The sequence below is a fragment of the Musa acuminata genome, chromosome BXJ3-8 (assembly GCF_036884655.1).
Source record: "Musa acuminata AAA Group cultivar baxijiao chromosome BXJ3-8, Cavendish_Baxijiao_AAA, whole genome shotgun sequence".
Lineage (NCBI taxonomy): Eukaryota > Viridiplantae > Streptophyta > Magnoliopsida > Zingiberales > Musaceae > Musa > Musa acuminata.
In genome coordinates, this window is record NC_088356.1 from 7,350,345 (window position 1) to 7,373,090 (window position 22,746).

The 22,746-nt window shown below is 37.3% G+C and overlaps 3 protein-coding genes across 4 annotated transcripts; all 3 read right to left on the bottom strand.

Annotated features, from left to right (window-relative positions):
- Positions 1-502: 502 nt before the first annotated feature.
- On the bottom strand, positions 503-4,491 carry LOC103993352 (GDSL esterase/lipase At1g28600). Of its 2 annotated transcripts, XM_065164372.1 has the most exons (6): positions 4,135-4,491; positions 3,840-4,055; positions 3,295-3,443; positions 2,898-3,174; positions 881-1,145; positions 503-640 (listed from the first exon to the last, which is right to left on the bottom strand). In XM_065164372.1, exons 1-5 carry the CDS (start codon positions 4,385-4,387, stop codon positions 895-897), a joined length of 1,146 nt encoding a protein of 381 aa, XP_065020444.1. In that variant the 5' UTR covers positions 4,388-4,491; the 3' UTR covers positions 503-640; positions 881-894. The 2 variants fall into 2 exon arrangements, with proteins under 2 accessions (XP_065020444.1, XP_009411654.2); XM_009413379.2 differs by lacking the exon at positions 503-640 and having other exon boundaries at positions 698-1,145.
- Positions 4,492-5,605: 1,114 nt separating this feature from the next.
- On the bottom strand, positions 5,606-7,264 carry LOC135582827 (GDSL esterase/lipase At1g28570-like). The gene is made up of 5 exons (XM_065165633.1): positions 6,924-7,264; positions 6,637-6,855; positions 6,417-6,565; positions 6,067-6,343; positions 5,606-5,986 (listed from the first exon to the last, which is right to left on the bottom strand). The coding sequence occupies exons 1-5, from the start codon at positions 7,240-7,242 to the stop codon at positions 5,760-5,762; spliced, it is 1,191 nt and encodes a 396-aa protein (XP_065021705.1). The 5' UTR covers positions 7,243-7,264; the 3' UTR covers positions 5,606-5,759.
- Positions 7,265-13,220: 5,956 nt separating this feature from the next.
- LOC103993351 (GDSL esterase/lipase At1g28570) lies at positions 13,221-14,870 on the bottom strand. Its single transcript, XM_009413378.3, has 5 exons — positions 14,531-14,870; positions 14,244-14,462; positions 14,024-14,172; positions 13,674-13,950; positions 13,221-13,593 (listed from the first exon to the last, which is right to left on the bottom strand). The coding sequence occupies exons 1-5, from the start codon at positions 14,760-14,762 to the stop codon at positions 13,406-13,408; spliced, it is 1,065 nt and encodes a 354-aa protein (XP_009411653.2). The 5' UTR covers positions 14,763-14,870; the 3' UTR covers positions 13,221-13,405.
- Positions 14,871-22,746: the final 7,876 nt, after the last annotated feature.

Consider the following 22,746-nt stretch of genomic DNA (forward strand, 5'->3'; position numbering starts at 1 on the left):
GATGCAAAGAGCCACGTGACCTACTAAATCTACATGTTAGATTGACGACGAGGTATCCGAGTAAGATATAATGTATCAGCGAATTATCCACATATCAAAACCCCTCTTGCCAAATTGAAAGGAAATTTGAAGATTTCACTAAGCCTACGAAAATTGAAAGAAATATTGATAAGAGTGTATAAGTGGGCAACGGCAAAACCTGACAATGGAAAATTCTAGATAATCAACTGCAATAAGCCAATCCCATCTATTATCCAATAACCTAATTATTAAAAATGTGTAGGCACATCGAGTAGTAGAAACTCCCGAGAAATGGGGAGTTCAAATCCATTATCATCATAAGGCACCAACGACATAGGCCTAATAGTGATTTTAGCTACCCAATCTGACGGAAGGAGGGAACTAAGAAGCCAACGATTCCAAACATTCTCAATAATTCACTAGCAACCAAAACCTTTCTCCACCTAAAAAGACGCAGTTCGAGAATCCTCGAGCCACGCGTGAACACACCCATACTTCCCTCTTAAGAACGGTAACCATAAATACTTCCAAAACTAGCGCTCACCTCAGGTTTTCTCGTGTCAGCCTCGAGAGTGGAAAGATGCTGATCGATGCGTCGCTTTAAGTTGTTGTGGAGATCCTGCAATCATTTGTTTGTGTATATGACATTTTAAAGCAATCACTATCCACTCTGCTGTGAGATTGAATCACAGATATACGGTCTCTTATAAGTTAACATTGTGGTATCTACTGTCGAAAACTATAAATACATAAACGAAAGGAACGTAGATTTGACCTATCATGACTCCGACCATCAACTTTCACCTGGAGGCAGAATAACCATGGAGGTGTATTGTTCCTAATAAATTGTGTATCGTACCTGATTTAAGTTGGCTAGAAGTCATCCACTGCGTTCTGTTGAGTGCTTGAGCATGCCCGGGTTAACGGAGGATTGGCATGGGGTCCTTCTAACAAGCTGCTTGCGATTGTCCCATAAGCTGCCTCGGTTAGGTGAATGCCATCCCAGGAGACAGAACTAGATGGGTCACTGCATACTTTTGCATTTCTATGGCCACAAGGAGCATTTCGATTGACACTATATGGGCCGTCACTTCCACAACAAGCGTGCAGAGGAGCCTTAAATCCTGCAGCCACACAAATTTCGCGGAGTTTCCATCAAACAAATGATTCTGACATAAGAAAACACAAGTAAAGCGATCAACCTGAAAAATATTCTTTGAAGTGGATTTATTTTCCTAGTTTAACATATAATTGCTAAAGAATATAAGATCATACTCTATTTCCAAAACATCCATATTAATTGTCATCCAGGGGTAGGAACTTTGTCCGAGTCCTCTTGGTTCAGCTACCTGAACCATCCCCAAATTTTGACCTGCTGGCAGATCAAAAGGTTCATGTATGGAATAGCTCAAGCTAATCAAACCTTGATTTTATTCCAACACTACCCAGTCAATAATCCAGCCCACTAGCTTCATGGGGTCATCATTAGGTCAACCAATTCTGATCAGCTCTAGCAGTTTGGTCGTGTTTCATGTAAGCTCCACATGCCCTTACCACCTTTTATCATTATAGGGAACAATTTCTAAAGTAGAAAGAACCAGAATTCAAAGATGTAATCAACAGAAGGAATATGAAATTTGAAGAACCAGTTGATTGCTTCAGTAGATCTCATGGTATAAATGAAAAATAACTTCCTAAATCATTCAAGTTGTTCAGCTCATCTCCATTTACAGATTTAGGCTCCCCATGTCGACATTTCCTTACTACAACAAAATATTATCGAAGGTGTTAAATAAATTGGATATTATCAAGACAAAGGTAACCCTGGTTAACTAATCATTTTCTTCTAATTTAAACAGTTGTAAATATATGGTTTTTTTTTTTCTTATGAAGGTGAGAAATCAAATCTATTTCAAATATTCTTAATTTTCCTAATAAAACTAGAACAAGATGCAACTCAAATTAGAACCACTCAAACTTCAAATACTACATAATCATTTCAGATTACTACTCCAAAATGAAAGAATGTTCCAAGAGGAGAGGCTGATGATGATCCACTGCACAAAGATATTTCAGAATAAGAAAAAAAAAGGTGGTTATTCATGACTGAAATTGCAAAAACAAATAATACTAAAAAAACATATTATAGTGTCCAGGAATGGTTATCAGAAATATTCAAGTCTGTGATGGAGGATTACTCATGAAAATGTCACTTGAAATATCTAACATAACAAAGTTCTTTGTTCTTCAATGTATGAAGCAGAAAGAATCATATATTCACAAATGAAAAAATCTAAAACAAGCAACAAAGTTTCAAGACTCCAACATGATGTGCCAAATCCTGACTCAAGAAGTAGACACTTGCAAAGAATCTTAGTTTTCACAAAGGAAATGGTTAGTAAAGCCAAACAGGTAGTTTTAAGCTTGATTGCAAACTTTTGGAAGCATATTATTTGAAGAACAATAATTCTGAAGAGTGAAAACTTGATCAAAGATAAGGCATACTTCGAGTCTTTTGGAAGTCATAACTGCACTAAAACATTACCCATCCATATTCTAGGGATGCTTTAAGTTTTGATGGCCGTCAATGATACCTCAAACTCCAGAAGTCATATTTAGCTTTAGTAAAGAATCCAACTTGTAATGTAGCTTAAACCTAATCGAGTTGGTGAAGAAGCGCTTTATAAAAAGTATAATGGTTGTCGAAGAAACCTCAAACCCAACAATTTTTTTACTTATCATTAGCAAACACTCCTCTTCCTAATGCAGCTTTGCACCAAAATCAAGTTGGTGTATAAGCACTTTATGAAATATGATTAGCAATATTTTCTCTAAAAAGAATAATTAGTAAACTTTGGAAGGGAAAAGATACGCACCAAAGACTTGTGGAGCACGAAAAAAGCTTATCATGGCATCATAGTAATTAGCATATATGATCATGACATGTGGGTGAAGCTTCCGAAGCCGATCCAACTCAGCCAGAAGCAAGCGATTATGATACATGGATAGCTCATTCAACCACTTGATGCAGCCTGTGTCTGATTCATATTCTTCAACATTATAGCTCTTATAGATATCTAGATAAACTGGAACGCATCCAATTGGAAAGTTCCCTGGAACCAACAATGTCTTTGCCCCAAGCTCAATTAAATCCTAACCAAAACAGGAAAAATGAGAGTTCAATGAAGCAATCCTTGAGCAAATGCACCAAATTATGCCCAAAAGATATGATGTACGGTAAATTTACTAATACATCAACAGCAGAAAACTCACATTGATTCCTGAACTAATTGCGCTGATGACACTAGGAACGAAGGGTCTTATTTCATCCACTTTTATTCCTTGGAAGAAGGGTTGGTTGTAGTCATTCCCGCCAATCTCTCCCATCAAGATCAATGAACTGTTCAAGACGTCCTTGGGATCTGGCATTACATACAGGACATTGAAAATCAACAATTCCGGCATACAACTCTTGACCAACTGAAATTTCATCAGCACAAACATGATCTTTAATGAACAATTGTGCAATAAAATAATACTCCATGGCAATTTGAATTCCTGCAATAATTTAGCCTGATCATCCATTTCCAAGGCACATAGCAAACTCTAATTTGCTTCCACATGCTGGATCGATTACTGTTGATCATAATCTCATTAACAGTATTGATTTTTTCTAACAGAATCAGACATCATTAATATTATCTTGAGAAACACTACTGCAGAAACAGAACCCTATCAATGGTTCATATGCTACCAAAACCAAGACAAAATCAGAAGAGGAAAGAGAAAAGAAAAGAAAGGAAGTAAGGCATACATACCCCGACCAGCAGCGATCGAAGGCAGCAATTGCTTGAAGAATTGGATCTGTACATGCAAGGATTTATCGGTCCACGTAGGTTGAATCCCCTTTTCGCGAAAGAATGAGAGATCGAGCGCCGTGGCTCCGGCAACCGCAAAATTAACCCCCTGCCGGAAATCCTCGCTGCTCCCTCCTCCAAGATACGGCCGCAACAGAGGCAATCCCAATCCTTGGGCTGCACCAATCGAGTCATTCAGACGCTTACACAGACGTCCTTCACCGGACAAACGAGAGATAAGGCAGTAGAAACGGACCGATGAAGTCGACGATAAGGCGACCGTCGGAGAAGCGGCCGGTGGGGCGATTGAAGAAGGTGCGGCCGTAAGGGGGGGTGCCGGTGGGGCCTCCCAGACCGCCGAGGCGGATAGCGTTGCCAGTGTCGGCGAGGGAGTCGCCGAAGCTAAAGATGGCGGAGTAGCAGCCGCCGGAGGCGCGGCGGGCGCCTAGGAGAAGGGAGAGAGCGAGAAGAAGAGGGAGAAGGCGAGGAGAAGACGCAACGGAAGCCATGGATGGGAATGGTTCCAACTGGCGACGGAAGAGCGTTGACAAGTAGCGGCGAAAGAGGGAAGCAGCGAAATGTATAATAGAGAAACAGAGGAGCGTCAGCCTCTTCGTCTTAATAATTGGTCTGCTTGGTAGGTCCACACACACACATATATATATATACAAAATTATTTTTATTATTAATAAATCTACAAGAATTTTGAATATTTCTAAGTTATTCTTTTTAATAGACATATATATGTCCCCAATTGATAATTTAATCTTAATCGAATATTTTCACTTTTTACCTATAATTTTATTTTATTTTCTTCTTTTTCCTCTCATCATCTCCTCTTAATCACTAGAGATGATGTAAAATGATGAAAACAAGATAAATAATGAAATGAGATGAATTAAAGATGGAAGAGTAAGATGTGAAAAATAATTTTTTTCGTTTATTATAGTAATTTAATGTCTTTAGGATTATATATAGTTTGTAATAACACAAAAGACACCATTTTATTAGAGGGGTAAAAATAGAATTAGAGGGTTGTGAATAGTAAAATATTATGCTATTAATTTTTTAGGAAGTTATGAATAGCAAAGTGTTGTGAATAGTAAAAATGAGAATCTAAACAGTAAGCTCCTTCATCATTTGTCATATATAATTTAGTAAATGGCTTTTGTCCTTTCTTATTTCATGCCTTCGTTTCGTGTTAGCTCTCAAGATAACCTCATATACTTGATCTCAATACTACCCTTTGTCTATGCTTCCCCTCACCTCTTGCTCCCAAGGTTACAATCATCTTGGAAGCTAGAAACAAAATATGGTGTTCCAAGAAAGGGTGGGGAAGGGTAAATGACACGAAGGTGACATGGCTTCGCGACAAGGGAGGTGGCAAAACAAAAGTGACGGACGATAAAGGACGAGGGATATTTACAATATTATAAAATATAGGGGCACTATCTTGAAAAAAAAAAACATAGACACCTTGTGGGAAAAAAACCAAAAACATAAGTTTTTTTATGAAAATAATCTTTTTTAATAATTTAATAAATTTATTTTAGTTAAATTATAGTGTCAAATGTCTTTTAAAAAAAATATTGGAATCAAGTTTCCAACCTTAATCTAAAAAATAAAAAAAAATTGCATTATTTTTATTTACTGCATGCCTAAGAAAAGAAATAAAAACAATAAAATATTAACGTGTGGCAACTGAGTCTGTCTTAAGTAGGAGCCGATTCAAAAAGTGTCGCAACTGAGTCTCACATTTCTCTTATCTTATCTAATCTGTTCCCCAAATGTCTTCGACACAAACAGGATTTTATGCAACCTATAAGTGTTGCATAATTTATTCGAATGTGAAGCCAACAACATGTGTTGCTCACTTATTGTTTACTCACTGGCACGTGCTGTTCTTTCCATACACTGAAACTGCAATTCTTTTAATATGTGGCGGGCGACGATCCCGTGAGCTGCGTCTGTGAGGTGCAATCCATCCCAGCTAACATAGCTTGAGGGATCACTGCACAAGTTTGACATTGGATGACCGCATCCTACAGAAACGTTGAAGTTGTATGGCCCCTCACCTCCGCAGCACGCAGCCAGAGGTTCCTTCATCCCTGCGCTTATATGCGATGTGATTACCGAATGATGAGCCAAACAACGTTCTTGGAGGAATAGGACTGTGGATATATCTCACCAAATTGTTCCGGAGATTGGTAGACGGGCATCAGAGCCGAATAGTAATCAACATAGAAGATTTTGGAATGCGGATGTTGTTTTCGGATTCGATTCAGCTCCTTGAGCAACCGGAGACTGTGGTAGTGTGAGAGCTCATTCGCCCACTTGAGGCACCCTGTTCTTGGATCATACTCCGCCGCGCTTTGGGTTTGGAAGACCGTGAGGTATACTGCGCTACATCCCAGTGGGATAATCCCAGCCACGATCACTGTTTCCACCCCTTTACGGATCAAACTCTATCAACCAAAGAAGAAGGCTCAGATAACGAAAGATCATCTGAAACAAAAGGCAGGGAGATCATTAGCTCACGTTGACTGTTGAACCGATCGCTTGCACAACCGTGGGGACGTAGCTTCGTATGCGATCTTTAACCGCCTTCTCGTGCAACAGGTGATTGTAGTCATTCACCCCCATCTCGCCCATTAGGAACAACGACTTGTTTATGGTGTCTTGTGATGCTGCACATAATACATGACAGATGTTATCGTACGAGATGAGATGTCAATCTAACCCAAGAAGACAAGCTTACAGTGGAGCGAAGAGGTGGATCGCTGTAACAGCTGCTCGAACCACTTAAATTGAGTGCTCAAAGAGTAATCCTGCCACGTCACGTTAAGCCCCTCGGCCTCAAAGAAGGCGTTGCCAAGCGCACAGGCCCCTCCGACCGCAAAGTTCGCTCCGTGTTTGAAGTCCTCGATGCTGTTCCCTGCAAGATACGGCGGCACCAGCGGCAGCCGCAGGGCTTGTGCTGCGACAAGTACGCAAACACGTTAGCCTATGCATGAGGGATGTGAAAAAAAGGCGAGTTTCGTATACCGATGAAGTCGATGACCAGTCTCCCGTCGGAGAAGCGGCCGCTGGGATGACCAAAGTACGTCTCACCGTACGGGAGTCCGCTAGCCGCTTCCGTACCACCGGAGAAGAAGACCAAGTTTCCGGTGTCGGTGAGAGAGTTGCCGAATCCGAAGATGGCGGGGTAACTGCTGCTGCGAGCAGCAGGGAGGACCAGCAGGTGGAGGAAGAAACAAAGGGAGACGAAGGACGCCATCTCCGAGCTGTGGATCGAGGGAGTAGCTTGTGCAGGGGAAAGATGCGGTGCGTGGACGTGGTTAAGACCATCTCTCGTCTCTTCCATTCTCGGACGCGGTGTATGCAGCATAATTTCGTGCTCTGACAGGGACATGTGGCCGACCCTTTTCTTTCGACTAATAAATGGCTATGAGAGAAATGGGGTTTCCCGATGCCACACCGGCCAAAGGTGAGGCCAAGTCGCTGGCGTGCTCTGACTTTTCGTAGCAATAATTGTCTTTTTAATTCACCTTTATAATCGAGGCTAATTGTTTAGTGAGGCAGAAGCTCAACATTTTTATGATCATCATGATAAAAAATGATAGATGTGGTTGATTTGTGGAAGAAATGGATTTGTCTTTATTAAAACACGCCACGATTGGTCAACCGATCAACTCATCGCTTACTAGAAATAATCGTTTGGTAATACAGGCTGTTGATTCTCAACATTCTTAGATGCTCTAAACCACCTTTGATTGCCTTTAATTTGAAAGTGATCGACGTTTCACATGATTGCCTTTAATTTGAAAGTGATCGACCTTTCATGTGAATGTAGTTACTCGTAGAAACTTCATATTTTTAGCACAATCAATATGCCATTTGTTCACTAAATATATCAAAATAAAGTTTGTGTTAGAGCACAACTTATTAAAAGATATTTTAAATTGAACTATTAAAGGTAAAGTTTAAAAAATATATTAATCTTTTACTTTATTCTCATATAGTATCATTTATTTTTTTAAAGATAAAATTATCTTTGGCTTTTACCTTGTTGGTCGTTGCCTCCGTCCCTTATTATATCACCTGTTACCCATCATCTCCCCTCCCTGTTTCTTTTGTTGCTCTCGTTGGTCATCACCTGTGCCTTGCGACCCAAGCCCTTGTCGCTCATCTACTCGAAATGAGAGATGAGGATAACTTTTGACTTCTAATGATAGTGTCAAATGAAGGTGTCGAGACAGTACTCTCCTCCATGATGGAGAGCGAGATGCCTCGTTAATGACCACCTCCAGAGGAGAAGAAAGATCGATGGATGTAGAGTGACACAAGGGATAATTAGAACTTAACAATCACCATGGGAGTAGATAATAGAGATGAGAGCAAAGATGCAGGGATGAAACAGAGTGGATGACAACGACAAGGGTGAGAGCAAGTGTCACGACCCCTCGAATCGATAATATTAAAAAAATTTCATAAACCAATCGAGGATCCAAACTAACATTTGAGGACATTGAGAAACATTCAATCAAATTCATATCCATAAAACCTGTGCAGTTTATAAGTACATATCACATCATTCGATAATTCACATTGGAAACCCAAGCCAACTTAACAAAATATTAACAATATTTATAAATCCATAAGCTAAATAATTTATATAATCAGAACTCTAACCATTTACTATAAGTTTATGTCATCGTAAACTAAACATTCTGAAATTCCAAACGAGAGAGGTCTTTTAACATGTTTACACGATATATCAATTTCAAATATGTCGATAATAATTCATTATATACAAAATATACTTATATAACAACCACATAATAACCAATAAGACTTGTCCAAAATCTGAATAGTTCTCTACTGCCTTAGTTCAATTCAAACATCTCAGTGAGTGATAAGTTAACCTGAAAGATTCATATAACAACGGAGTGAGCTACAAAGCTCAGCAAGTGACAAAACATATTTAGAACAAAAAGAGATAGCTTCAAACAAATAAGGTATCACAATGCAAGGCAGAATACAAGAGATTCAAGGGTACCATCTCATTAGATACATAATCGCAAATGTCATTTTATTCAAAACATATTTAGTTTATAACAAATTGAATAGAGAGTAATTGAAGCATAGCAATAGCGTATGAAATGTTTTAGAGTATATCAATGGCATATGGAATATTTCAGAGCATATCAATGGCAAATGAAATATTTCGATATAAAATATTTCGGAGTATATTAATAATGAATGAAACATTTTGGAGCTTATAAATGGCGTATGAAATATTTCGGAGCATATCAATTTACAAATAAAAATTTTTAGAATATATTAATGGTATATAAATTATTTCAAAGTGTATCAATGGCATATGAACATTTCAGAGGCATAAGAAGCATTTTGGAACATATCAATAGCATGTGAAATATTTCAGAATATATCAACGACATATGAAGCATTTTGGAGCATATCAAAGAATAAATACGAAATAGAAGTTTAAATGTCATATTTGACGTTGCATTCATATCATTCTATCCAAAGCACATATAGAAACACATAACCAAAGCTGTAGATATTATATCAAATACATAGAATGTACAGTGGGTTCACAGACAAAATATGGTTCATCCATTTCTGGATGATCATCAGAAAGAAGTCTCCCACGATAGGGAGCTCTAGACACTCACGTTTTGGTGAAGTCAGAGGGGGTCAATAGAGCATCGTAGGCTCTAAGCATAATCCCTTTATCATTTCTAGTAAAAGTCCAGATACTCCCACAAACACCAGAGTACAAAAGGGCATTATGAACAATAAATTGACATATATCGGAAGCTCATGCAGAACAATAAAATGTACATGTGCCTTTATGAGTCAATACAATACAAATATAATCTTTCATAAATGCATTCAAATTTAAAAGAAAATAAAGATGAGCATACAAGGATTTTGACACATATCGGAAGCACATGCGGAATAATAGAACATACATGTGCCAATACGAAATAATACGATACAATATAAACTTTACATAATAGGTTTCAAGAATCCAAATAATTTAAGGACAAGAGCATACCAGAATTCAAATCAGTAATATAAAACTCAATTAAAGAAAGAATGCTAGATAAAATCAATTTTCAAAAGAAATGATGTATGAATAGGCAAAATCGACCAAAGCTCGATTTTTGATAGAATTTAAGAGGCACAATGCATAAATTATTTGGATAACCAATTATGCTCCAAATTACTCAGAAATGTATTATTAGAAAGATATTTTAATCTACTTTCAGATAAAATAAGTTTCATATAAATTAAAGTTTCCAATAGAGAATTACAAATAATTCGGTAACCAAAGATCAAAATCTCTATTTTGTAAAATTCACAAGGTTGGCTTCAATAAAAAATTAGACAGGAATTTGGATTATAAATCTTTCAATCCATGTATCAAAAGAAAGATTAATGAGTTTAGTTTTCAACAAAGTAAGTTTTGTTGTTATCAGAGTTTCCAATAGGGACTTATAAGTATTTTAGTATTAAAAGGTTAGAGTTACTTTCGTAAAATCTATAAGGTCAATTGAAACAGAAGTTTGGGCAAGTAAATTTACTTTAAATTCTTCAAATAAGCTATTAATAGAAAGGTTTATAAGTTTATATTTAAATCAAATAGATTTTATCTAAATTAAAAATTAGTATATAGATTTATAGCTAAAACAAAATGGATGAGTCAGAATCTCGAAAGTTTTTCAGATTTAAATCATTATGTCTAAACAAGGGATATATCATATGCAAGGTTAAAACAATTCAATTTTTTTATATTCAAAGCAAGCAAAGATAATATCACAGTAGAGATAGGTTTAAGACACTTGTCTTTCCAAAAGAAGATGTAAGCTTGAATCCTTCTTCTACTTTTCCTCCATCTCCTCTCCATGTTTCGTCTTCTGTAGCCTCAGCCATGGTTGCAGCTGGAGCCACGGTCGTAGCAGCCACCGCCGCAGCCCTTTTCACTGCACTGATTCCTTTCTCCAACTCTCATTCCTTTCTTTTTCTTTCTCAAATGAAGCTGCCACAGCTCCCCTTCCTCTCTTCTTCCTTACCTTCTTCTCTTACTCTCCTCTTCCAGCTGTAGCTGCCACAGCCTCTTCTTCTTTCCCTTTCTTCTTCTCCTCCTTTTCCCTTCTCCTCTCCAACACACAGCGCCTCCTCTCCTCTGTTTCTTCTTGCAGGAAACAGAGGTGCCGCAGCCACCTCCTCCCTCTTATTCTTCTTCTCTTCTTCTTCTTATTCTTCTTCTTCTTCTTCCCTTCTCCTCCCCGACGCCCCACACCTTCTCTCCTCTGTTTCCTCCTGCGGGAAATAGAGGTGATGCAGCCCTGTTGCAGCTACCTCCCTCTCTTCTCCTTCTTCTTTTCTCCTTTTCTCCCGCTTCTTCTTCTTCTTCTTCTTCTTCTTCTTCTTCCCGACGCCCCACACCTCCTCTCATCTGTTTCCTCCTGCAGGAAACAAAGGTGCTGCAGCCTTAGCTGCTGCAGCTTCCTCCCTCTCCTCTCCCTCTTCCCTCTCTTCTCCTTCTTCTTCTTCTCTTCTCCTCCTCCTCCTCTTCTTCTTCTTCTTCTCCTCTTCTTCCCTTGTTCTCTATGTATATATATATATATATATATATATATATATATATATATATATATATATATATATATATATATATATATATATATATATATATATATATATATATATATATATATATATATATATATATATATATGTGTGTGTGTATATATATATATATATATGTATATATACATATATATATATATATACATATATATATGTATATATACATATATATATATATATGTATATATATATATATATGTATATATACATATATATATATATGTATATATACATATATATATATATATGTATATATACATATATATATATATGTATATATATATATATACATATATATATATATATATATATATACATATATATATATATATACATATATATATATATATACATATATATATATATATATACATATATATATATATATATATATACATATATATATATATATACATATATATATATATATATATATATATATATATATATATATATATATATATATATATATATATATATATATATATATATATATATATATATATATATATATATATATATATAGTTTTTGTTATTTATAACACTACAAGAATTTTGAATATTTCTAAGTTACCCTTTTAGATAAACATATATGTGATAATTTAATCTTAATCAAATATTATCACTTTTTACCTATAATTTTATTTTATTTTCTTCTTTTTCTTCTCATCATCTCCTCTTAATCGCTAGAAATGATGTAAAATGATGAAAACAAGATAAATAATGAAATGAGATGAATTAAATACGGAAGAGGAAGATGTGAAAAATAATTTTTTTCGTTTATTATAGTAATTTAATATCTTTAGGATTATATATAGTTTGTAATAACACAGAAGATACCATTTCATTAGAGGGGTAAAAATAGAATTAGAGGGTTGTGAATAGTAAAATATTATGCTATTAATTTTTAAGAAGTTATGAATAGGGAAGTATTGTGAATAGTAAAAATGAGAATAAGCTCCTTCATCATTTGTCATATATATAATCTCCTAAATGGCTCTTTTCCTTTCTTACTCTTTGTTTTCATTTGGTGTCGCTCCCAAGACAACCTCGAATACCTGATCTTAACACTACCTTTTGCCTATGCTTCTATCGTTGCCCTCCGTCTCTTGCTCCTAAGGTCACAATCACCTTGGAAGCTTGAGACGAAAGGTAATGTTCTATGGAAGGATGGGGAAAGATAAATGATACAAAGGTGGCATGGTTTCACGATGAGAGAGGTGATGAGACAAAAGTGACGACCGATAAAGAACGAGGGATATTTACGAGATTATAAAATATAGGGGCACTATCTTGAAAAAAAAAAAAACATAGACACGTTCAAGGAAAAACCAAAAAGATGAGTTTTTTCATGAAAGAGAACTCTTTTTTAATAATTTAATGATTTTTTTAGTTAAATTATGGTGGCAAATATCTTTAAAAAAATTATTGGAATCAGGTTTCCAACATTAATCTAATACGAGTAAGTATAACAGCATATTACGGATCTGATATGATTTCACATTAAAAAAAAAAAACCTGCATTATTTTTATTTACTGCATGCCTAAGAAAAGAAATAAAAACAATGGAATATTAACGTTTGTCCAACCTGAAACCCATTCCTTTATGACAGATAACCTAAACTTGAATCTGTCTTATGTAGGAGCCGATTCAAAAAGTGTGGCAACTGAGTCTCACATTTCTCTTATCTTATCTAATCTGTTCCCCAAAATGTCTTCGACACAAACAGGATTTTATGCAACCTATAAGTGTTGCATAATTTATTCGAATGTGAAGCCAACAATATGTGTTGCTCACTTATTGTTTACCAACTGTTACGTACTGTTCTTTCCATACACTGAAACTACAATTCTTTTAATATGTGGCGGGCGACGATCCCGTGAGCTGCGTCTGTGAGGTGCAATCCATCCCAGCTAACATAGCTTGAGGGATCACTGCACAAGTTTGACATTGGATGACCGCATCCTACAGAAACGTTGAAGTTGTATGGCCCCTCACCTCCGCAGCACGCAGCCAGAGGTTCCTTCATCCCTGCGCTTATGTGCGATGTGATTACCGAATGATGAGCCAAACAACGTTCTTGGAGGAATAGGAGTGTGGATATATCTCACCAAATTGTTCCGGAGATTGGTAGACGGGCATCAGAGCCGTATAGTAATCAACATAGAAGATTTTGGAATGCGGATGTTGTTTTCGGATTCGATTCAGCTCCTTGAGCAACCGGAGACTGTGGTAGTGTGAGAGCTCATTCGCCCACTTGAGGCACCCTGTTCTTGGATCATACTCCTCCGCGCTTTGGGTTTGGAAGACCGTGAGGTATGCTGCGCTACATCCCAGTGGGATAATCCCAGCCACCATCAATGTTTCCACCCCTTTACGGATCAAACTCTATCAACCAAAGAAGAAGGCTCAGATAACGAAAGATCATCTGAAACAAAAGGCAGCGAGATCATTGGCTCACGGTGACTGTTGAACCGATCGCTTGCACAACCGTGGGGACGTAGCTTCGTATGAGATCTTTAGCCTTCTTCTCGTACAACAGGTGACTGTAGTCATTCACCCCCATCTCGCCCATTAGGAACAACGACTTGCTTATGGTGTCTTGTGATGCTGCACATAATACACGACAGATGTTATCGTACGAGATGAGATGCCAATCTAACCCAAGAAGACAAGCTTACAGTGGAGCGAAGGGGTGGATCGCTGTAACAGCTGCTCGAACCACTTAAATTGAGTGCTCAAAGAGTAATCCTGCCACGTCACGTTAAGCCCCTCGGCCTCAAAGAAGGCGTTGCCAAGCGCACAGGCCCCTCCGACCGCAAAGTTCGCTCCGTGTTTGAAGTCCTCGCTGCTGTTCCCTGCAAGATACGGCGGCACCAGCGGCAGCCGCAGGGCTTGTGCTGCGACAAGTACGCAAACACGTTAGCCTATGCATGAGGGATGTGAAAAAAAGGCGAGTTTCGTATACCGATGAAGTCGATGACGAGTCTCCCGTCGGAGAAGCGGCCGCTGGGATGACCAAAGTACGTCTCACCGTACGGGAGTCGGCTAGCGGCCACCGTACCACCGGAGAAGAAGTCCAAGTTTCCGGTGTCGGTGAGAGAGTTGCCGAATCCGAAGATGGCGGGGTAACTGCTGCTGCGAACAGCAGGGAGGACCAGCAGGTGGAGGAAGAAACACAGGGAGACGAAGGACGCCATCTCCGAGCTGGGGATCGAGGGAGTAGCTTGTGCAGGGGAAAGATGCGGTGCGTGGACGTGGTTAGACCATCTATCGTCTCTTCTATTCTCGGACGCGGTGTATGCAGCATAATTTCGTTCTCTGACCGGGACATGTGGCCGACCCTTTTCTTTCGACTAATAAATGGCTGAGACAAATAAATGGGGTTGCCTGATGGCCACACCGGCCAAAGGTGCGGCCAAGTCGCTGGCGTACTCTTGACTTTTCGTCGCAATAATTGTCTTATGATACAGTGAAATCATTTTATACAAGTATGTTGCCATCCTTCTTTTTTCTTCATGAAGCAAATCTCATTTTTGGATGCTCTCCACCTTTGATTGCCTTTAATGTGAAAGTGATCGACCTTTCATGTGAATGTAGTTACTCGTAGAAATTTCATATTTTTAGCACAATCAAAATAAAGTTAGTGTTAGAGCACAACTTATTAAAAGACGTTTTAAATTGAACTATTAAGCGTAATTTTTTTTTAAAATATATTAATCTTTTACTTTATTCCCACGTAGTATCATTTATTTTTTAAAAGATAAAATTATCTTTGGCTTTCACCTCGTTGGTCGTCGCCTCCGTCCCTTATCCTTTGTTACCCATCATCTCCCCTCCATGTTTCCTTTGTTACTCTCGTTGGTCATTGCCTATGCCTCACCACCCATGCTCTTGTCGCTCATCCACTCGAGATGAGAGGTGAGGACAATTTTTGACTTCTAATGATAGTGTTGAATGAAGGTAGTGAGATAATATTCTCATCCATAATCGAGAGCTTTAGACATCGAGGGCGAGATGCCTCGTTAATGACTACCTCCAGAGGAGAAGAATGATCAATGGATGTAGAGCGATATGAGGGGCAATTAAAACCTAACGATTGTTGAAAAATCTAGGGCAGCATCACATGCACAGCGAAAGAATAGAAAATAAAATCCTAGAATTTTCTACAAAAAAAGAAGGTTTAATCGTTGTGCGAAGATTGGTGTGCAAAAACTTACGAAACTGAAAACTACGCGTATAAGAAAGATATGTTACTTAGGGAAATCATATATCCCTAAAAACCTATAGATCTATAGGATAGGATGAAGGAGGTTAATTATCCTCATCTCTAACGGTGAATTATATGGTAGGGGCTGCGAAGACATTCCTCAAATCGTTGCTCAAATCTCCATATATCCTAAATAGGGGCTGTTGGTTGAGGAGGAGAGAAAAATAGGAGGTAGCAACCAAAAGGGGTCTGGCCCTTTGGTTTCCTACTATTTATAGAGTCCTCCTGTCAACTTAACCCTAATGGATTCTACCCTATTGGGTATTTGATCTCCATCCAACTACCAAAGCCTCTTAGATTAGTGGATCTTTACCCAATAATCTCTCATTGGCTCTTATTGGATCCCATTCATAGGATCCAATAATTCATAGGCTTATTAGATATCCAATAAGACAGAGGTTCAAACGAATATCTCATATCTGAATCTCTACTCATTGTAACACCTACCATATGTGTGTAACTCTCTAAGCCCAATATCAAGCTAGCCATGAGTCATACCTGTCAGAACTCATTCTAACTCAGTGAATTATTATCTCCATTATAATTCACTCGACTCATCGACTGTGGACATACTAGGCCACTGCGCCGTAGTCCCTAGACGATATAGGGGAATCCAATCCATTGGACATGTATGTCCTCGGTTACCATGTATCTATAGTCCCTCATCTATCTAACATCCCAGAGATCGTATGTCGGTGCTATCAGGCCCATACAGTTTCTACTCGAGTCTCACTCTAATCAGATTCTCCCGGAGAACTCTTTCTCTTTCAATCTGAATGACCTTGGCTAGAAATTTGCCTGAGCAAGAACATATGAGATATTCCTCTCTTTTAATCTGAATGACCTTGACTAGGAATTTGCCTGAGCAAGAACATATGAGATATTCCTCTTATGATACCAAGAATGGATGATCATCTATTGATTCTCAATAGCCCTTGTTAGGTTGTTTGCCACTCCCGATGACTGACTATGTTAGATCTGAAACTTCTATATCTATAACTTTGGTATTAAAGAGTGGAGTACTTATACAGAACATTCTTGGTATCTCAAGTTTAAGTACTAGACACATCACTAAGACGATGGAATCATTGTCTAACAATAAGGTATCATCAATCATCCAGCATTCCGTAAGCAAATCAATCAGTGAACTCATTCTCCAATGAGCACATGCATGGTATTCTCCAATCGATGTCCCTCTCGAGTGACCTATGATCAGAATTATTTAGGGTTTGTGTTTAAAGACAAATCGATCTTATTATCACGATCTCATCATGATCTGATTCTCATTGCATAGATTCATGGACATCACAATACATACAATAGACAATAAAAGTGAGAAAAATACTAAATAAATAATAAGTAAAAAGAGTGAGTATCATATCACATATACTATCACTCACGTGATTGACTTGCAGAGCACATATGACTAGCAATAATCACCATAAGAGTAAATAATGGAGGTGAGAGGAACGATGCACGGATGAAACAAAGTGGAGGACGACGACAAAGGTGAGAGCAAGTGAACGAGACAAGGTGGAGGCGATAGGGGAAGAGGGGAGGGGATGTCTCACCCCTTTCGACCACTTACTATAACACATCTATGTTCTTTGAGTAGTCCTCTTAGATCGATGGAAAGACAAACTGTAATTTCCATATATGGTCTCTGCCATCATGTTGTAGGGCTCGCATTGATTATGTTATCCTTAGCTTCATTGGTAGCAATGTTTGCTTACTCGGTCTTATCCTTTGATTTTTCGGGCTCCCTTAAGCGTATATGAGCTCTGGAATAGTCTAGCTCTCCAATTGCTCCGATGATATCTCAGTATGATCAAGTCCTCCTATGAGACTCACTAATACTTGCACTCAAAATTTTTCCTCGGTGGTGCATAACCCTCATGTGCTGATGACCAAGACTTTTATCCGATGCAAAATTCGATGTACGCACGAAAGATCCACCTTTACGATACCATGACATTCACTCATTGAATCCATAATCCTTCTTGTCATCATGTTCTTTATTGAAGTAGAGCTCCTAGTAACTCTCGATCATACATACGTATGACTAAAGGGTGATGGCTAAACGGGTAGAGATTTATTATATATTTTTTTAGAACATAAGATATGCTATAAAATTAAATTAAAAAAAAACATATGTTAATCCAAAAAAATAAAGAGTTTTTTTTAAAATAATTACCTAATTATTAAAGTGAAGCGGATGAGTGGCACGTGCACTCTTCCTTCTATTATCCAACAATGTGACTACTAATTCGATGGGCAATGTTTATTGGCTACTAATTATTGCGTGTAACTATATTCGAAATACAAACACTATATATAAGTTATTATTTTAATTCATCTTATAGATATGAACATTATAAAAAAATTGTTCACCTTGTATTAGTCTTCTTCGAATTTGACAATCAATCTCGAACAATTTTGTAATGTCTTTTAGTTAGAAATGCATGGACATATAGATCCATTTTGTTATTTGTAATGGTAAATGCGAGCAAAATTGTGAAGAATGCTATGTATAAAGTCTTTATACATGCATGCAATGCACTTAATGTTGAGAGTCACTAGTAGAGTGGTCCCAATATAAAACTACATGATGGTGGAAATATAAGCCAAAGATTTGGTGGAGATTTTACTGGAAATTTAACTAAATATAATTTAACTAAAATAATTTTATTAAATTATTAAAAAAAGGGGATGATTTTCTTAAAAAAAACCTTTTTTGGTTGCGCCCCTATATTTTATAATTTCGTAAATACCCCTCATCTCTTTTCGCTAGTCATTTTCCTCTCGCCACCTCCGTCCCGTCGCGAGGCCACGCCACCTTCGCGTCACTTGCCCGTCCCCACCCGCTCCCAAAGTGACATCCATATCTTGCTCTGAACACCACCTCCGCCTTTACCTACGCCTCCTTGCTCCCATCACCACCTTGTAAGCATAAAGTCTATAATTATGCTATATCTAAAATACGGAAATAACTTATATACCAGGATTGAAATAAAAAATGTATAGATCTAATTACGATGCGTACCTTTTGATGCCATCTCTTCAGAGATCTTGGTTGATTTACTAAGCATCGTCTTTAATCCAAGATTGCTGCAGGCAGTCAGCCACCGTTGCAAAGTTGCAGGCACTGTCGCCGTTTGCAAAGAGTGCAAGGAGAAGTAGATCCTTTCTCCTCTCTTCCTATCTTTTCACAGGACCCACACTGAGAGTGATGGATTTTGGGAGAAAGGGGTTTTTGGGGAAACTGAAATCCCTCAACGGAGAGGTGCGTCTGTACGTAATGCCAATGCTCTAACGCTCTCACAACCCCTAGAGATCCTGTCCTTTTATAGGCGAGAGCAGAGAGTCTACGATGAGATCTCAGGAGATTTCCTCCCATCAAGGTTATCTCCCGAGGAATCGTTCCGTAGTGGACTTAGTCTATTGGCTAAAATATCTGAACGGAACCCAATTAGTTATTCTATTATATATCTTATTCAATTATAAAAGGGCCATATATTCTAACATTCTCCCACTTGGCCCATTAATTGATAAGATATACAAGAGATATTCAAAATCAAAATAAATAAAACAAAATTTGTTTAAAAAATAAATTTTACCTAATTGGATTCCAAGGAATTTTAAAAAGCATTTTATACATGGCCATGTTTTAAAATAAGCCAATAAGTCCAATAAACACAATAATACTATATTAAGTCCAACTATCAATGTGAGTCATAGCAGTTGTATTTCATCAATGTCATACTCCCTTCTATGTACCACAACATTGTTAGTCTTTCCTAATATAGTCCATAATGACCCCTGTAATTTGTCTTGTCAAGACAATCCTGTTATTACATTCAACCACAATATGCATAAACATAAATGTAAACAGGATAGCAGAAACAGATAACTTCAATTAAGCAAGAAGAATGTCAATAATAGCATCCACATAAACATGCATCACCATATCCTTTATGACTTGTTCACAAGCCCCATTCTAAGAACATGTTCTTTGAATATTTTACATTATAAGGCTTTTGTCAATGGATCAGCAATCATCATAGTGGTGCTCAAGTTCTCAATAGACACTTGCTGTTTCTGGACTCTTTCTCTAACCACCAAGTACTTTATCTCAATGTGCTTGGAACCACTAGAGTACTTGTCATTCTTAGAGAAAAAAACTGCTGCAGTGTTATCACAAAATATCTTCAGCGGCCTGGCAATTGAGTCGACCACACTAAGTCCTGAGATGAAATTTTGCAGCCATAAAGCTTGATTTGTGGCCTCAAAGCATACCACAAATTCAGCTTCCATTGTTGATGATGCAATAAGCGATTGCTTTGCACTTTTCCAAGAAATTGCCCCACCAACTAACATAAATACAAATCCTGAAGTGGACTTCCTACTGTCGAGGCAATTTGCAAAATCAGCATCTGAATATCCTATCACATCAAGCTGATCTGATCTCCTGTATGTGAGCATATAATCTTTCGTCCCTTGTAGATATCTCATTACCTTCTTTGCAGCTTTCCAATGTTCCATTCCCGGGTTGCTTGGGTATCTTCCCAGCACTGCAATTGCAAAACTGATATCTGGTCTTGTACAGGTTTGAGCATATAATAGACTTTCAACTGCACACCCATAAGGAATATTCTTCATTTGATTCTTTTCTAAGTCATTTCTTGGGCACTGATTTTGATTGAATTTTTCACCTCTAGTAATTGGTACATCATTGGCTGAGCAAAGCTGCATATTAAATCTTTCCAAGATACGATCAATATATCCTCTCTGAGACAATCCTAATAATCCTTGAGATCTATCCCTGAATATCTCAATGCCAATAACATAGGCTGCCTCATTCATATCAACCATCTTAAAGTTCTTGTTAAGAAATATCTTGGTTTCGTGCAATAAACCAAGATCACTACTAGCAAGTAGAATATCATCCACATATAAGACCAATATAATAAACTTGCTCCCATTTACCTTCAGATATATACACTAATCAACAATGTTTTCCTTAAATCCGAAGGAAGTAATGGTATTATGAAATTTTATATACCATTGTCTGGAAGCTTGTTTAAGGCCATAAATGGATTTCTTAAGTTTACAAGCCCAATTTTCTTTTCCCTTTTCAATGAATCCTTCAGGTTGTTCCATATAGATTTCCTCATCCAGATCCCTATTTAGAAATATTATTTTCACGTCCATCTGATGCAACTCAAGATCATAATGAGCTACCAATGCCATGACGATTCTTAATGAGTCCTTTCTTGAAACTGGAGAAAAAGTTTCATTATAGTCGATGCCTGCCTTCTGAGAAAACCCTTTGGCCACAAGTCTGGCTTTATATCGTTCGATATTGCCCTTTGAGTCGCGTTTTGTCTTAAAGACCCATTTACAACTGACTCTTTTACAATCATTGGGCAATTCAACGAGATCTCAGACATCATTCTGGACCATTGATTTTAACTCTTCTTTTATTGCATCATACCATTTTTCAGAATCGTTACTTTCTATGGCTTGTGAAAACGATAAGGGGTCTCTTTTTATTTCTATATCATAATCTGATTCTTGTAGATATACCACATAATCATCAGAAATGACATGTTTTCTTTTCCTTTGAGATCTTCTCAAATCTGCCAATTGTGATTGTTCTACAAGATCATCAGCGGCGACATCAACATCATGTGAAAGTTCTTCGATGTTATTTTGTTGTTTACCCTCATCAATATTCTCATTGATTTGAGGAACAACAATCTCTCGAATAGGAGATGATATGGGAGAATTAACCTGAATCTCCTCGATATCAAAATTAATCCTTCGAGATTTTTCACTTCCATTGATTTCGCCATTTTCAAGAAATTTTGCATTACCAGATTCTACTATTCTCATACTATGATTAGGGCAATAAAATTTGTATCCCTTGGATTTTTTCTGGATAACCAATAAAATATCCTGAAATAGCATTATCAATCAAAGAAATTTGACAGGTCTGGAAATGTTAAATGGACTAACGAAAAGAAAGCATTTATTGTAAAGTGCTTCTTTTGTGGCAAGAAAGGACACATGAAGAAAGATTGTATTAAACGCATGACTTGGTTCGAAAAAAAAGGTATTAATTCGACCTTTGTATGTTTCGAATCAAACATTACAGAAGTTCCTTCTAACACTTGGTGGATTGATTCTGGTGCTTCAACTCATGTTACAAATAACATGCAGGGATTTCTTTCAATTCGGAAACCAAAAGAACATGAAATATTCATCATTATGGGAAATCGTCTTAAAGCGAAAGTGATATCAATGGGAACTTATCGTCTACGCTTAGAGACAGGTCACTTGATAGATCTTGTTGACACCTGTTATGTCCCTACAATTTCTAGAAATTTGGTTTCTCTTTCTAGAATTGATGAGTTAGGATATTGTCTTTCTTTTGGTAGTGGCAAACTCAGTATATTTTATGATTCAATAAAAGTTGGTTCTGGAATTCTCTGTGATGGTTTGTACAGAATTAATTTGGATCTTGAGTTTGCAAAGACATTAATGACCCTACAATCAAATGTTGGATTGAAATGTAGTTTCGATAATGAAATATCTTCTATATTGTGGCATAGACGATTGGGGCATATCTCCAAGGAAAGAATTGAAAGATTAGTGAAGGATAATATTTTGGAATATTTAGACTTCACTGATTTTGATGTTTGTATAGATTGCATAAAGGGAAAGTAAACTAAACATATAAAGAAAAATGTCACAAGAAGTAAAGAACTTCTTGAGATTATTTGATATCTGCGGACCACTCCATATTCCTTGTTTTAATGGAGAAAAATATTTCATCACATTTATAAATGATCTGTCCAGATATGGCTATGTTTATCTAATACATGAAAAGTCTCAAGCCATTGATACTCTTG